This window comes from Astyanax mexicanus, chromosome 10 (genome assembly GCF_023375975.1).
Source record: "Astyanax mexicanus isolate ESR-SI-001 chromosome 10, AstMex3_surface, whole genome shotgun sequence".
NCBI lineage: Eukaryota > Metazoa > Chordata > Actinopteri > Characiformes > Acestrorhamphidae > Astyanax > Astyanax mexicanus.
In genome coordinates this window covers 10,274,707-10,288,453 of record NC_064417.1, presented here as the reverse complement: position 1 = coordinate 10,288,453, position 13,747 = coordinate 10,274,707, and the positions used below count along the sequence as shown (strand labels likewise).

Below are 13,747 nucleotides of genomic sequence, written 5' to 3'. Positions count from 1 at the left end.
CTCCCGTTCCCCTTCCAAAGAAAACAGCTTCACAAGATGTGCATAAACATCTGCACTATACATCAGTGTGTGTGTGTGTGTGTGTGTGTGTGATCATTCAGCTCCTGACTCTAAAACAATACTGTGAATGTTATTTTTAATATTGCGAGAAGAGATTCAGACATAAGAACATCACAACAGCTAACAACAAACTACAAACAAGCAAATTAAGAGTCAGACTACACAATCACTCGTCAGCCAATCATTAACATTTCTATTGTTTTTATATTTAAAGCCAATAGCTTCAAATAAGTCGGTTTATAATATCAGAGGTCTTAGAAAATACAGATATATCACAGCATCTTATTATAAATTGTATTTTTTTTTTATCTAAGAAGTATATAGTGGTTGTTATATCGAGTATTGATAATTGATACAGCAACACAAAACATAAAATTGTGATATTTCTAAAACTTGATATAGTATATCAAATTATATTACATACCTTCCTTTTTCAGTTTTAGATTTTTTGTGACATAATTTAAATGAACCATATGTTCTTTAAAGATTTCAGAATCTTACAGAATCTTAAATTTAACATTTACAATGATATGGTTGTAAAACACTGGATTGTTTAATTTGTATTTTTGTACATCTCTCAAACGATTCACTGTTTAACTCTTTATACAGTTCTTACTTTTCTATAGGGATTATTTTCTAATAGTAGTAAAAAACGATATTATTATATAATATAGAGATATCTGAAGCCATATTAATCTTTTTTTTTTAATGCTAAAAATCATTGTGATGTGAAAAGTCAGGACAATGGAGGAGTGCAAAGCAGATATTCATGTGTGTGTGTGTGTGTGTGTGTGCGCGTGAGTGTATGTGCGTGTGTAAGTGAGTTACAGAGAGAGTGAGTGACAGAGAGAGAGAGAGCGAGAGCGAGAGCGAGAGAGAGAAATGTAAGGCCTAAGCCTGGAGTGTGTGTAATCGGACCCTCCCCCCTTAAAAACGGCCCCATTCTCCAGCAGCTCCGCCCAGACGCTCTGGAGGAACACGCTAGCTTCACCTAACAGCAGCGAGGGCTTAGGAAAACACAGCGGCAGGATGTGTTTCTTTAGGCTGAAGGCCAGGAAAAGTGTCTGGCTCCCCCTGTTAATGCCTTTATCATACAGCGCGCACACACACAGACACACACACAGACACACACACAGACACACACACAGACACACACACAGACACACACACACAGACACACACACACAGACACACACACACAGACACACACACACAGACACACACACACAGACACACACACACAGACACACACACACAGACACACACACACAGACACACACACACACAGACACACACACACACAGACACACACACACACAGACACACACACACAGACACACACACACAGACACACACACAGACACACACACCTTCAGTTTCATAAACATCCACAGGTCTGAGGCTCCAGCGACTCGCGCAGTAGTCTGCAGTACAAGAGCCTGACCATGTAAAAATGAACACAAAATAAACCTTTGTCTGACAAACATTTATCTGTAAAACGATTATTAACCAAAACTCAATTCTATGTTTTCGAGAATCAACACTGTACTGTAAAACCAAATATCACTATACTTTGATTTAGCAATATTTTCTCACCAACACACCCAAACACACTGATCTTCTCTATCACAACCAGAACTGCTCTGAGAAGAAACTCCTCCACATAAACTGTAAGTGATCTGTGTTCACAGGGACAGGAGAGGTCATAGAGGTCGCAGAGGCTTCAGAGTGTGTGAGTCGATACACAGTCAGTCCTGTATTCACCTACAACAGACCTGATCAGACAGGGGATTTCTTTTTTGTTTGTTGGTTTGAGTGCGAGCGTGTGTGTTAATTACTCACCTTTGCTGGGGGTTCAGTGCGATGGCCCTCGGTTGGTCGAGATCTTGCCAAAACAAAACTTTCCGCGAGGTTCCGTCCAGATTGGCCACTTCAATCCGATTTGTTTCAGAGTCGGTCCAGTAAAGCTTCCGGCCAAGCCAATCGCACGCCAGTCCATCAGGAGAGTCCAGCCCGGAGACCACCACTGTCTGACCACAGCCCAGCGTCGCCTCCTTCACCGCTGATACAAACACACACACACACATATATATATATACAATTAAAACTATTTTAGTTTACTGTTTATTATACACAGTATACAGGACTCCAGAGTTCAACATAATTTCTCAATTGCGTGTCAAAAAAAAAACACAAAAAAAAAAAAACACACAACAACAACAACGAGGTTGCACCAGTGTGACCAGCCGTTCGAGGGGGAAACAAATCTCTGCATCCCCTATGAGCATGCTGTCTCCTCTGATTGGTCATAGTAAGCTATGAAATATGTTGGGTTAAACCACTGTAGTCTGTATTAAGATGTTCAGTTAGACTTTCCCAACAGGAAATTTGCAAAAACTCAAAAACTTTAAAATATTATGCAAAATATATAATTTGTGACAGAAATCCGGTTATTCATGTATTATTTAGGCTATTTAAATTATCATCACCAGCAACTACAATAATATTAATAGAATTAACAATCTATCAAAAATCCACTTCCCTAAATTTCAGTGCATATATAGGTGCTATCTATGAATACATAAAAACAAAAATCTACTAAACTAAACATTATAGTCAATACCAGTCCTAATACAGGTTATTTGCGTCCTGTGGCTCAGTGAAAAGGTACATATTGCCTATATGGACATTGGCTTGCAAAAGTATCCATACCCCTTAAACTTTTTCACATTTTGTCACCTTACAACCACAAACTTTAATGTATTTTATTTGAGATTTTAAGTGGTTTGTTAGAGAACACTAGTTTAAAAAACAGCATCATTAAGACCAAGAAACTCACCAGACAGGTCAGAGATAAAGTAGTGGAGAAGTTTAATGCAGGGTAAGGTTATAAAAAAAACCTATCCCGAGCTTTAGGCATTCTAAAAAGCACTGCTCAATTTATCATCCAAAAATGGAAAATGTATTCAAAACTCTGGAGGAGCTGCAGAAATCCACAGCTCAAGTGTGAGAATCTGTCGACAGGACAACTATAAGTCGTGCACTCCGTGGCAAGAAAAAAGCCACTGTTGAAGGAAAGTCATAGGAAGTGCTGTTTGTACAGCAAACATGTGGAAGAAGGTGCTGTAGTCAGATGAGACCAAAGTTTAATATTTTGGCCTAAATACAAAGTGCTCTGTGTGCCAGAAAGTAACACTGCTCATCATTCTGAACACACCATCCACAAAGTGAAACATGGTGGTGGCAGCATCATGCTGCAGGGAAGCTTTTCTTCAGCAGGGACAGGGAAGTTGCTCAGAGACAATGAAAAGTTGGATGGGGCTAAATACAGGGAAATCCTAAAAGAAACCCTGGTGGAGGCTACAGAAGACTTGAAATCAGGAAGGAGATTCAAGACAATAACTCTAAACATACAGCCAGTACTACAGTGGAATGGTTTAGATCAAGGAATATTCATGTGTTAAAATGGCCCAGTCAAAGTCCAGACCTAAATACCACTGAGCTTTTGTGGCAAAACATGACAACTGCTGTTCACAGATGCTCTCAGACCAACCTGGCTGAGCTTGAGCTGTTTCGTAAAGAAAAATGAGCAAAACTATCAGTCTCTAGATGTGCAAAGCTGGTAGAGACAAACTCCAAAGCACTTACAGTTGTAATTGCAGTGAAAGGTGGCTCTACAAATTATTGTACTTTTTAGTGCTATTTTGTGTTGGTCTGTGACTTAAAATCTCAATAAAATATATTTAAGTTTGTGGTTGTAAGGTGACAACTCGTGAAGTTCATGTGGCAATGAATACTTTTGTAAGCCACTGTATTGCATATACAGGTGAACCTGTAAAAGTGCTGTGTTAAATGTGATGCAGTTAAACATTTGGGAGCACCAAACTTTTGTGCTATGTCTGAGATGTTCACCATTGAAACACAACAAGTCCATTCAGCTCAGCCTCTGAGTTATCAGCTCAGCATTCCTCAGATGTTTCCTTCTCCCTCAAGATTCTGATATAAGACTGCAGCTATGCTACACCGGCCTGAATCCAACAACGTCCTAAACACACAGAGGGGTGTGCTTCAACTAGTCACACACTCATACACATTACAATCACACCCAACCAATACATGCTGCTCAACTCACACCTAATATAACACACTGGCAAAGACTAACAGCAGTTTACGAAGTAGAAAAAAAGTTCAAATATATTAATGCTTATTACAGAATCTCTTCAGTTAATGTGCAAATATCTTTGCTACTATTTACTACTTGGTCTATCACGTAAAAATTAAGCAGTGAACTTTACGTAAACTCAGTCTTCTGCCCCTTTTTTTCCAAAAACAGTTTGGAACAGAGGAGTCTGAAGAATGTGCCTTAAAACACTCCTGAGATCCTCCAATCGACTCTGTGCAGGTTTAGAGCTTTATCTTTTTTTAATGTGTGATATTTGAGCCTCATTAAGCCAGAACATGGTCTGTGTTGTAGTATTAGAAGTTGACCTGTTAGCTACTGTAGTCAGTCTGTGCTGTTAGCGGATATCCTGTTAGCAGTTAGTCTGTTAGTTAGTTAGCTAGTTAACTTCACTCTCTCAGACATGAGTTATCATCATCGTTAAAATGTTAACGTACGGGGCAGTGGCGAGGGGAAAAAGCGCAAGATCATGTGGATTACGTTCACATGGGCTGTGCTGTTCCGCCCGTATACACACCATTAGGGGTGTGACGAGACACTATCACGAGACGAGACGAGACACGATACTGGGTTCACGAGAACGAGACGAGACACGATACTGGGTTCACGAGAACGAGACGAGATTTAAAAATAAAATTTTAAAGAAAACGTCAAAAATGAAAACATTTAACTTTTCTAGGTCTTATATAGTGCAAACAATAAGTGCAAACCACAACCAGTCATATTAAGCCTATGGTTTGTGTTTTTTTTTCTCCTAAATCTCTTGTAATTTAACTATGCATAACCATAACCAGTCATATTAACACTATGCAAACAGAGACAGAACATTTTTTTTTAATACAGTACAGAGCTAAGGGATTAGTACAGCTGCCTATGAAACAGTCACCTGTAGGATTTACTTACAGTATTTACATATGATTTGTGTCTTGTTGGTCACTCTGTTACTGTTTATTGTATTCACTGGAGCCAAAATGCAGACAGACATACTACTTAAAAGTAGCAGTATCTTCTATACAAATGCCCGAATTTTCCTCTTCTGCTGAGAGCTGCTCTCACTGCTCAGCCACCACACTCGCTGCTATCGCTACTGTGTTGCCAGATCCCTCTTAAAAAGTCCACACTAAACTGTCCCCCCCCCCCCCCCCCCCCCCCGCGAGACAGGTTTAAAGGGATAGTTCGGGATTTTTGACATGAATCTGTATGGCATCAACATGACCAGTTTCGTGCATTCTCACTGACTTACCCCCGACCATGTCCGGTGAGCGGAGTTCTTGTCCAGTATTGTCCGAGCCGAAAGTAGTCCGGCATGTTTGCTGGGGTCACGAAACGAAAGCGTTTTTCTTCCCAAAACAGTACGAGTGCAAAAGAGTGATTTATTTGCATAACAAAAAACGGTGTCTGCAAAAGTCACGCCTCATTATCACTGGGGCACTACTTTCATTTTGGATCAGTGCGCGCGATTGCGCAACCTGGCAGCTAGCCTACGGTTTCGATTTCACTGTTTACTGTTCGTGAACATGTCGGACTACGAGAGCGACGAGGAATATATTGATTTCCGCTCAGAGCCAAGGGGGTATCTTTATGAGCCTGAGTATACTGAGGAGGAACTTGCCCAAATCGAATTGGATCGTGCAGAAAGAGAGAGGGTGGACAGAGAAATGATTGAGACCGAAGCTGGAGCCGCTGCTGCTGCTGCGATACCAAGGGTGGCCGACAAATCCTGGTGCACTTGTTTGAAGTGCGAACTAATGCCGACAGAGGTGGAATGTTACTGCTGCCACGAGTGGGATTTAGTTATGCCCGAGATACAGAACCTGTCAATTGATGAGGACGTCGGCGGGCCAGCTGCTGCCTGCATCACAAACAACAGCGGGCATGGAGAAACATAGTCATCCTCGCTGAAGTGCGCACCGCAAACACGAAGCTTCTTCATTTTCACCACTTTGGTGTCCACATGGAAGCCCATTGCAAGTATCCAAAGTTGCCTGAGAGCAATGTCAGTCACGGGGATACGACGGAAACTGTGCGGAGAATCAGCCACATCTTTGTTGCTACAGCCTGGATAATCACAAGTCCGCACCATTTTTACACACACACATACAAATGTATAAATCTGTGTTCAAGAAGCTTATAAAAGCCGATAAACTTCTCTCTAAAGCTTGCTCTTTGCGTTGCTGGTTTAAGCTGAGCGCAGCCAATGATCTGAAAGACTAGTGCGCTGCTCGCAGTTAGAATGACATGCGCACTGATCCAAAATGAAAGTAGTGCCCCAGTGATAATGAGGCGTGACTTTTGCAGACACCGTTTTTTGTTATGCAAATAAATCACTCTTTTGCACTCGTACTGTTTTGGGAAGAAAAACGCTTTCGTTTCGTGACCCCAGCAAACATGCCGGACTACTTTCGGCTCGGACAATACTGGACAAGAACTCCGCTCAGCGGACATGGTCGGGGGTAAGTCAGTGAGAATGCACGACACTGGTCATGTTGATGCCATACAGATTCATGTCAAAAATCCCGAACTATCCCTTTAAGCTTGACGAGAAATATAGTCACGTTTTAATATAGCAAGATCTCGTCACACCCCTACGCACAATACAGGGTTGTGCACGCTTCTGAACTTCAGAACCCAACACCACGGAAAAAGCACTAAGGTCTGCGTTCTGTCTGTCCAATCGCTCTATTAGTCTCGTCTAAAAGTTTATAAGTGAAGTTTCAGTCAGACAGACTTGAGTGTGTTCTGTGGTGAACAGATTATTAGTGATGATGCCAAGTGAAGTCCTCTGTTGTTTAATTGTCAGACTGATAGTTAATCGTTTTCTATATGACTGACAAATATGGTTGATAACGTTTCTGTTTAAAAATAACCCAACATTTTATGGTCTTGTAGCCACGTAAAACCAGCATACGCAGATTTTCACATGGTATGTAAAAAGTGGATATCGCCCACTTAAATACTGACAGCAGATCTGTGTGTGGATGTTTGGGGAACACTTACAGTTGGTGGTCTGGTTGTAGTATGTTTGTTTGATGGCCTCCTCGCTGACATCAGTCCAGAAGATTAGTCCTTCGCTGAACAGAAAGTCAACGGCCGCTGCGTCCTCCAGGTCGCTGACCACCACTGCTGACTCTGCCCGGCCTGCCTCCGCGTCCACTAATCGCACATCCCGCCGGTTAGCGAACAACAGAAGAGGAGAACCTGCAAACGAACACAAAACCAGCATGAGAACCTAAAATACACACATTTTTAATGATAATAACAAATTATTTTATGCATCCAAGACAGGAGTAAAATAAATAATCCAGGGCAGATATAATATGCCTCTGGTAGACATGAAGCACAAAAAAAACAGAAGAAAAAAAAAACTGAAGTTGTTGTACATGGCTATTGCACACACCCACACTACCACGGCTTGAACAATATAAATGTGCAACCCTATCAGATCGAGGTGTTACTTGTGATTAAAACCTCGCAATACTTCTGTCAAAATAATAAGAATCAGATTAATGCAGAATCAGAAACCATAAAAGCAAGTTTTAAGCTACACAGCAGGTCAAAACAACCCAAAAAAGGCATCGAGAATTTAATAAAACCTTAAAAGCTAATAAAATCTATTCATTGTAATTTTGGCCAGTTTCAGTCTTATTGATGATGAAAAGGGGTTTGTTTGTCACTTGTAAAGCTCTTGGTAAGACACTGCCGCTTGTCCTAAAAGCCACATTTCCTTTCAGACTGCAGCAGGAGTACACGTGCACAAACAAACACACACACACGCACACACACACACACACACACACACACTCACGCACACACACACTCACGCACACACACACTCACGCACACACACACTCACACACACACACACACACACTCACGCACACACACACTCACGCACACACACACTCACGCACACACACACTCACGCACGCACACACTCACGCACACACACACTCACGCACACACACACTCACGCACGCACACACTCACGCACGCACACACTCACGCACACGCACACTCACGCGCACGCACACACGCACGCACACACTCACGCACGCACACACTCACGCACGCACACACTCACGCACACACACACTCACGCACACACACACTCACGCACACACACACTCACGCACACACACACTCACACACACACACACTCACACACACACACACTCACACACACACACACACTCACGCACACACACACACTCACGCACACACACACTCACGCACACACACACTCACGCACACACACACTCACGCACACACACACACACACACACTCACGCACACACACTGCTGTTCCAACTAATCACCATCTTTGCAGATTTTTAAACCTAAATCTAAACGAGACATATGTGAAGCGCTCAAAAGCCACTACAAGCAAGGAAACAGTGAACGTGTTGGCGCCCTCCACCTCACCCTGACCCAGCCGAGGCCAAAGAGAGGGTACAGCAGAGTGATTCACTGAGAACAATTCACTGTGATGACACATTTACCCACAAACACACACATTCCTCAATAAATCTGACAATAGGTAAGAGGAAAGGACAAAATCCAGGAATGTGCTGATCTGGGAATTTTGTTTATGTACCTCTCTGCAGATGATGATACATTAAACCCAATCCCATTTCACCCCTTGGACCTACCACTTACCCCTTCTTTTCGAGTGTAACCCTTCTCCTTAGAACAGAGTTATAAGTGGAAGGGGTGAAATTCTCCCCAAACCCTTCAGGCACCCGATACATCATCAGGTGTGCTAAAGTTCAGCAACCTAGCTGCTGGTTAACTAGTTAACTTTAGGGCTTTATTGTATGTCTTCAGAAAGGGAGAAGATGGGTGTAGAAATGAATTATTATTGTCAATTTCTTAATTCCTCTTTGATGGGGAGCTGAAATTAGCTTTAATTAGCTTTTATTTTATTTTTTTCTGTTCTGCCTTAAATGCTGCATCTTCTGCCGTCTGTTGCACCATTTAAGGTGGAACGAGAAAGTTAGTTAGCAAGCCAGCTACTGGGACAAACTACTATCAATCTTTTTGTATGCTTGTTATGAAGAATTTAACCACAAAACATTGAAACTACACAATAAACTCTGGTAAAATAGTGCTTCGCGGCACTTTGTGTTGCCATCTTTAAACAAAAATTAAAATCTCAGTTTGAAGGGCTAACAAGCCCTATCTTATCCCCCCTACCCCTCCAGCCTAACAAGGATTGGGACACCCCTACCCCTCGGCATGCAGAGGCAAAACAAAAGGGTAGAGGTAGGGGTTGGGCCAAGGGGTGAAATGGAACTGGGCTTAACTTTACTTTACTACTGGGTTTAACCCAAAAAAGCTCCAAAACAACAGCCATTGCTAAATACCCATACTCAGAAATTGTATCATTCACCTACAAACCCATAAAAAACTAATCTGTGGAGTGTGCCTTAATAGCCATGCTGGGAGAAGCTAACGCTGAAGCTATCGCTATGCTGAGTGAGACCAGCATAAAAGCAATGCTAATGAATCAGTGGTAGTGCTAACAGTGTGGTGGCGATGCTAACAGCCCCGTATTTATGCTGGGTGAGGGCAGCAACAGGCACACTGCAAATGTGGCTGCTGTTAGCCTGAAGGCCATTTAAGGTGGAACGGCTTAATTGCGTTTAAAAGAGGAAGCCTCAGCTTCCTGTACAAAGACAGAAAAGTTTAACAAACACATACAACTGTAACAGTTCTATCTTCACGCTTTCCTTTACAATAACGTTTCAGGTAGGGATGCCCTGATCACTTTTTTTGCCTCCGAGTCAGAGTCATTTGATTTTTTTGCATGTTTGTCACTATTAAATGTTTCAGATCATCAAACAAATGTAAAAATATACCATATATTTTTTTAGACTATAAGACACAATTTTCCCAAAAATAGTCAGTATGCCTTATAATCCGGTATGCCTTACTTATGAATTTTACCAGTCAAGTATTAAGGAGCAGTAAAACCACTCCACTGAAGTGCAGCGTTATAGAGAATTTTAAGTTTCTCCAGTACCGAGGCTGGAGCAGTATTAGCATTAGTTGTTAACCGCAACGCTAACACTTTTTCTGTTCAGAGGTGTGCATATCGGACTATAGTCTGCGCGTTTACCATGGTTAAACAAGATACATGGGATGAATTGCAAGCTGATAGTGCCCTGGGTTACTGGAACATTTAGGGTTCCTTAGTCTCCCGCGGTCAGGTGCCATTTACTAGTGGTAACCGGGGCTGCCTACCAGGGCTGGCTAGTCTTTTTCTTATGGTCATAAATCATGAACCTTGATTTTAACTTTAGAAATGCTTGAGAAATTACTTTAAACCTTTTCCAGACTCAATTATCTCATTATTTCTCATTTCTTTCTGAATTTCTTTGGATATTGGCATGATGGCCATTTCTCGGGACTTGGGAAACGTCATCAGCCGCAGCCCAAGTACTGTTGCATTTGGAAATCGCTGTTAGCCAAGTTCACTACAAAGACCTGGATGAGTTCTTGCTCCTCCCTCATTATAGAGGATGCATAGAAGTTGACTTCTTACAGCCTGATAACCCATAATGCACATGGCACAAAAGCGGCTAAGTAAAATTGCTCGTATGTTTGTGGAACCCTTTTTGTTCCAATTACAGAATAAAGGTCTTGCGTCCTCCCGTCCTCGGGAGTGTGCACACGCAAGCCGAACTTACCAAGTCCTTTCTTGCCAAGTACGAGAGTTCAAACTTGTGTACTCTGTATTGATAAACGGCTGATGTCTAGCTTGGCAGAATCCTTTGGTCTACTTCACTTTGTCAGTCAGGTTCTATTTGAATGATTTCTTGATTGAGAACAGGTGAGGCAGTAATCAGGCCTGGGTGCGGCTAGAGAAAATTAACTCAGGTGTGTTAAACCACAGTTACATTGTAACTGGGGGGGGACTCTGTGTTTGTGCAAAAGAGAAAGAGAGAGTATAGTGAACTTGTAGAGTAACAAGGTAACTTTAACATTTTTGATAAATCAGTGATTCCAGATCTTTTGTACCGTATTCCGATCGTATACAATAGAGTAATCGCCCCCAATTTCCGATTACATGATCAGATCGGGGACATCGGGGAAACATACACAACTTTTGCCAAATTAATTATAAATGTTATAAAAAAAGCCTCTCTTAATCCATCTTAAAAAACATAAAAAAAATAAAAAACACAACTTTACCTGCTACCAAATGTTTCCAAAAGACTCCAAACACCTAAACACTGAATACCTTTGCCTAAAAAACATATTTCCAAGCACACCTAAACACATCTGAAAATGTTATATATAAATATACATATATATAACCAAATGTATTATAGTTCTTAAAACATTTACTCAAAACGTATGTTTTATTAAGTACTACTAATATAACTAAATAATAATTATAATACTCTACTCAGTATTTATAAATATTTGCTCATAATTAGTGCTGGCCGATTATTCCCCCCAAAAAATCAGATTTTCGATTTACATACACATACATACAAAATTAAATCTGCTAGATATTTTTTTTGTTTTACAAACTGAAGCATAATAAACATTGTTTTCTTCAGAAACATGATATGGTGCTGAATATAAATGCACTGCAAAACTTGACACAGACAAACTCTCAAATACACTCTGCCATCTAAATGCAGCCTCGCTTACATGAGCTTTATTCTCACTTTATTTCCACAGAGATGCAGATGTCGGTCACTGCTCATCTCTGCACTCCATGTAGTGAAAAATTTAGTTTTCAATTTTTGTACATCAAGCTTCGGCCAAGCAAGCTAGCATATGCTGGAAAAAACAAATGATCTGTTAAATGGTGAAGGTGTAAATTCAATAATGCTTTTATTCTGAGCCGATCATGACAACATAATGACGTTTTCAGAACATAAAGCCACACAAATGTAGTATATATGTAGTGCTGGGGGATTTACAGCTCACACCTGGCATTAGACAAGGTGCCAATAGGTTTCTGATTTTCTGCTCCAAAGACTTCTATTCTATTTGCAGTACCGCTCTAATAAGTACTAGACAAGCTGTGTGTGCATTTGCACATCTGTATCAGCACTGGGTGCACTGGGTGAAACTGAATGAAGAAATTGGAAGAGATGTCCAAAAACATTTGGACATGTAGTTTAGAAAAACCAAGATACAAGTACATAAAATGTATAAAAGACAAAACATGTCTTTAATACAATATGCTGAACATGTTTTATGCTATTCTGTGTATCTGAACCTTTATGAGTTTTACAGAACAAAGTACAGCACGTCTTCGTTTCCTGCACAAACACCATCAACAAATAAGAGCTGTTTCACTGTTGATCTGACCTGTTCCATAATACTTTTTTTTTAAAACAAATAATTAACGCAAACATCTTAAAAATCTATCAACAATAATCCAACAATATTAATGTTTCAGTTCAGCCTAATGGTGCTTCAGAATCCAAGCCTCTCAGCAATAGCGAGCAAGCAGCTATTCCTTTAGTACAGAGGCAGAAAGAGAGTGAAAAGGCTTCAGAATACACAGCAGGCAGTCAACACATCTCCATGAATTACCATATTGGACTTTTGTTCCCAGGTCGTCATTAGATTAAGAATTAACCACGCTGAGTTCACACCTCTGAACAAAGCAAAACCTCAGATACATAACCAAAAAAGGAAGAAAAAAAAAAACAGACAAACACTCTTCTACACTTTCCAAAAATAGAAACAAAAAACAAAATGCAAATAAGATTTTTTTACAAAAGATTTGATTAGTACACTGAACATTTCATACTAAATAACCTGAAAGAAATTCTCTTTAAATAAAATCTCTGTACACTTCAACTTAATAATGATAAAAAATATTCCTCCTGTTGTACCAATACCAAACAGAATTGTGAGTCTGCCTGGGGCACAAATGGAACTGTGACCAACACTGACCACTGCAAACTCTGATATAACTAAGCAAGTAAATACAAACCTCAAATTGAATAATTACTGCATGGGTGATTATATTTCAGCTGGCAACAAGTTATTTAACCCTAACTGATGCAGTGAGTAGCTTCTCATTTGTTAAACAACCATGAGGAAAGACACCTGTGGTCTGTTTTAGAAGAATCAAATTATTGGCATTCATTAAGCAGAGTAAACATCTAAGGAGATCGTACAAATAATGATGTGATGCAACAGAGGACACAGAAGTTCAAGGCAAAAACATTTTTTGACAAGGTCTAAATAAGGCCAAGAGGAAATAGTGGGATATAAAAGGAAAGGAGGCGGAGCAGGAAATGAGGTTAGTTTGTTAGAGGTGTTAGGAGAGTAAGTGCTCTTTGAAGAGCTCTGTCTTCGGGAGTTTCTTAAAGGTAGTCAGGGGCCCTCCTGCTCTGGTAATGGAAGGTAGTTTGTTCCACCATTGGGGAATATTTAGTTGTACAAAAACTTCTGATCAAACAAATAATTTAAGGTATTCATATTTACATTAAAGGTATTTAGCAGACGTTTCTTTGTTTACTTTGGAAATAT

The 13,747-nt window shown here is 40.6% G+C and overlaps 1 protein-coding gene across 1 annotated transcript in view; it reads right to left on the bottom strand.

The window, feature by feature from the left end:
• The window catches only part of lrp5 (low density lipoprotein receptor-related protein 5), a 77,509-nt gene that overhangs the window by 57,227 nt on the left and 6,535 nt on the right, over positions 1–13,747 (bottom strand). Inside the window, exons 2-3 of the mRNA XM_049483918.1 lie at positions 7,238–7,438; positions 1,903–2,122 (exon numbers count right to left, since the gene is read on the bottom strand). Coding sequence (XP_049339875.1) covers positions 1,903–2,122; positions 7,238–7,438 — 421 coding nt within the window. The remainder of the gene's footprint in view (positions 1–1,902; positions 2,123–7,237; positions 7,439–13,747) is intronic.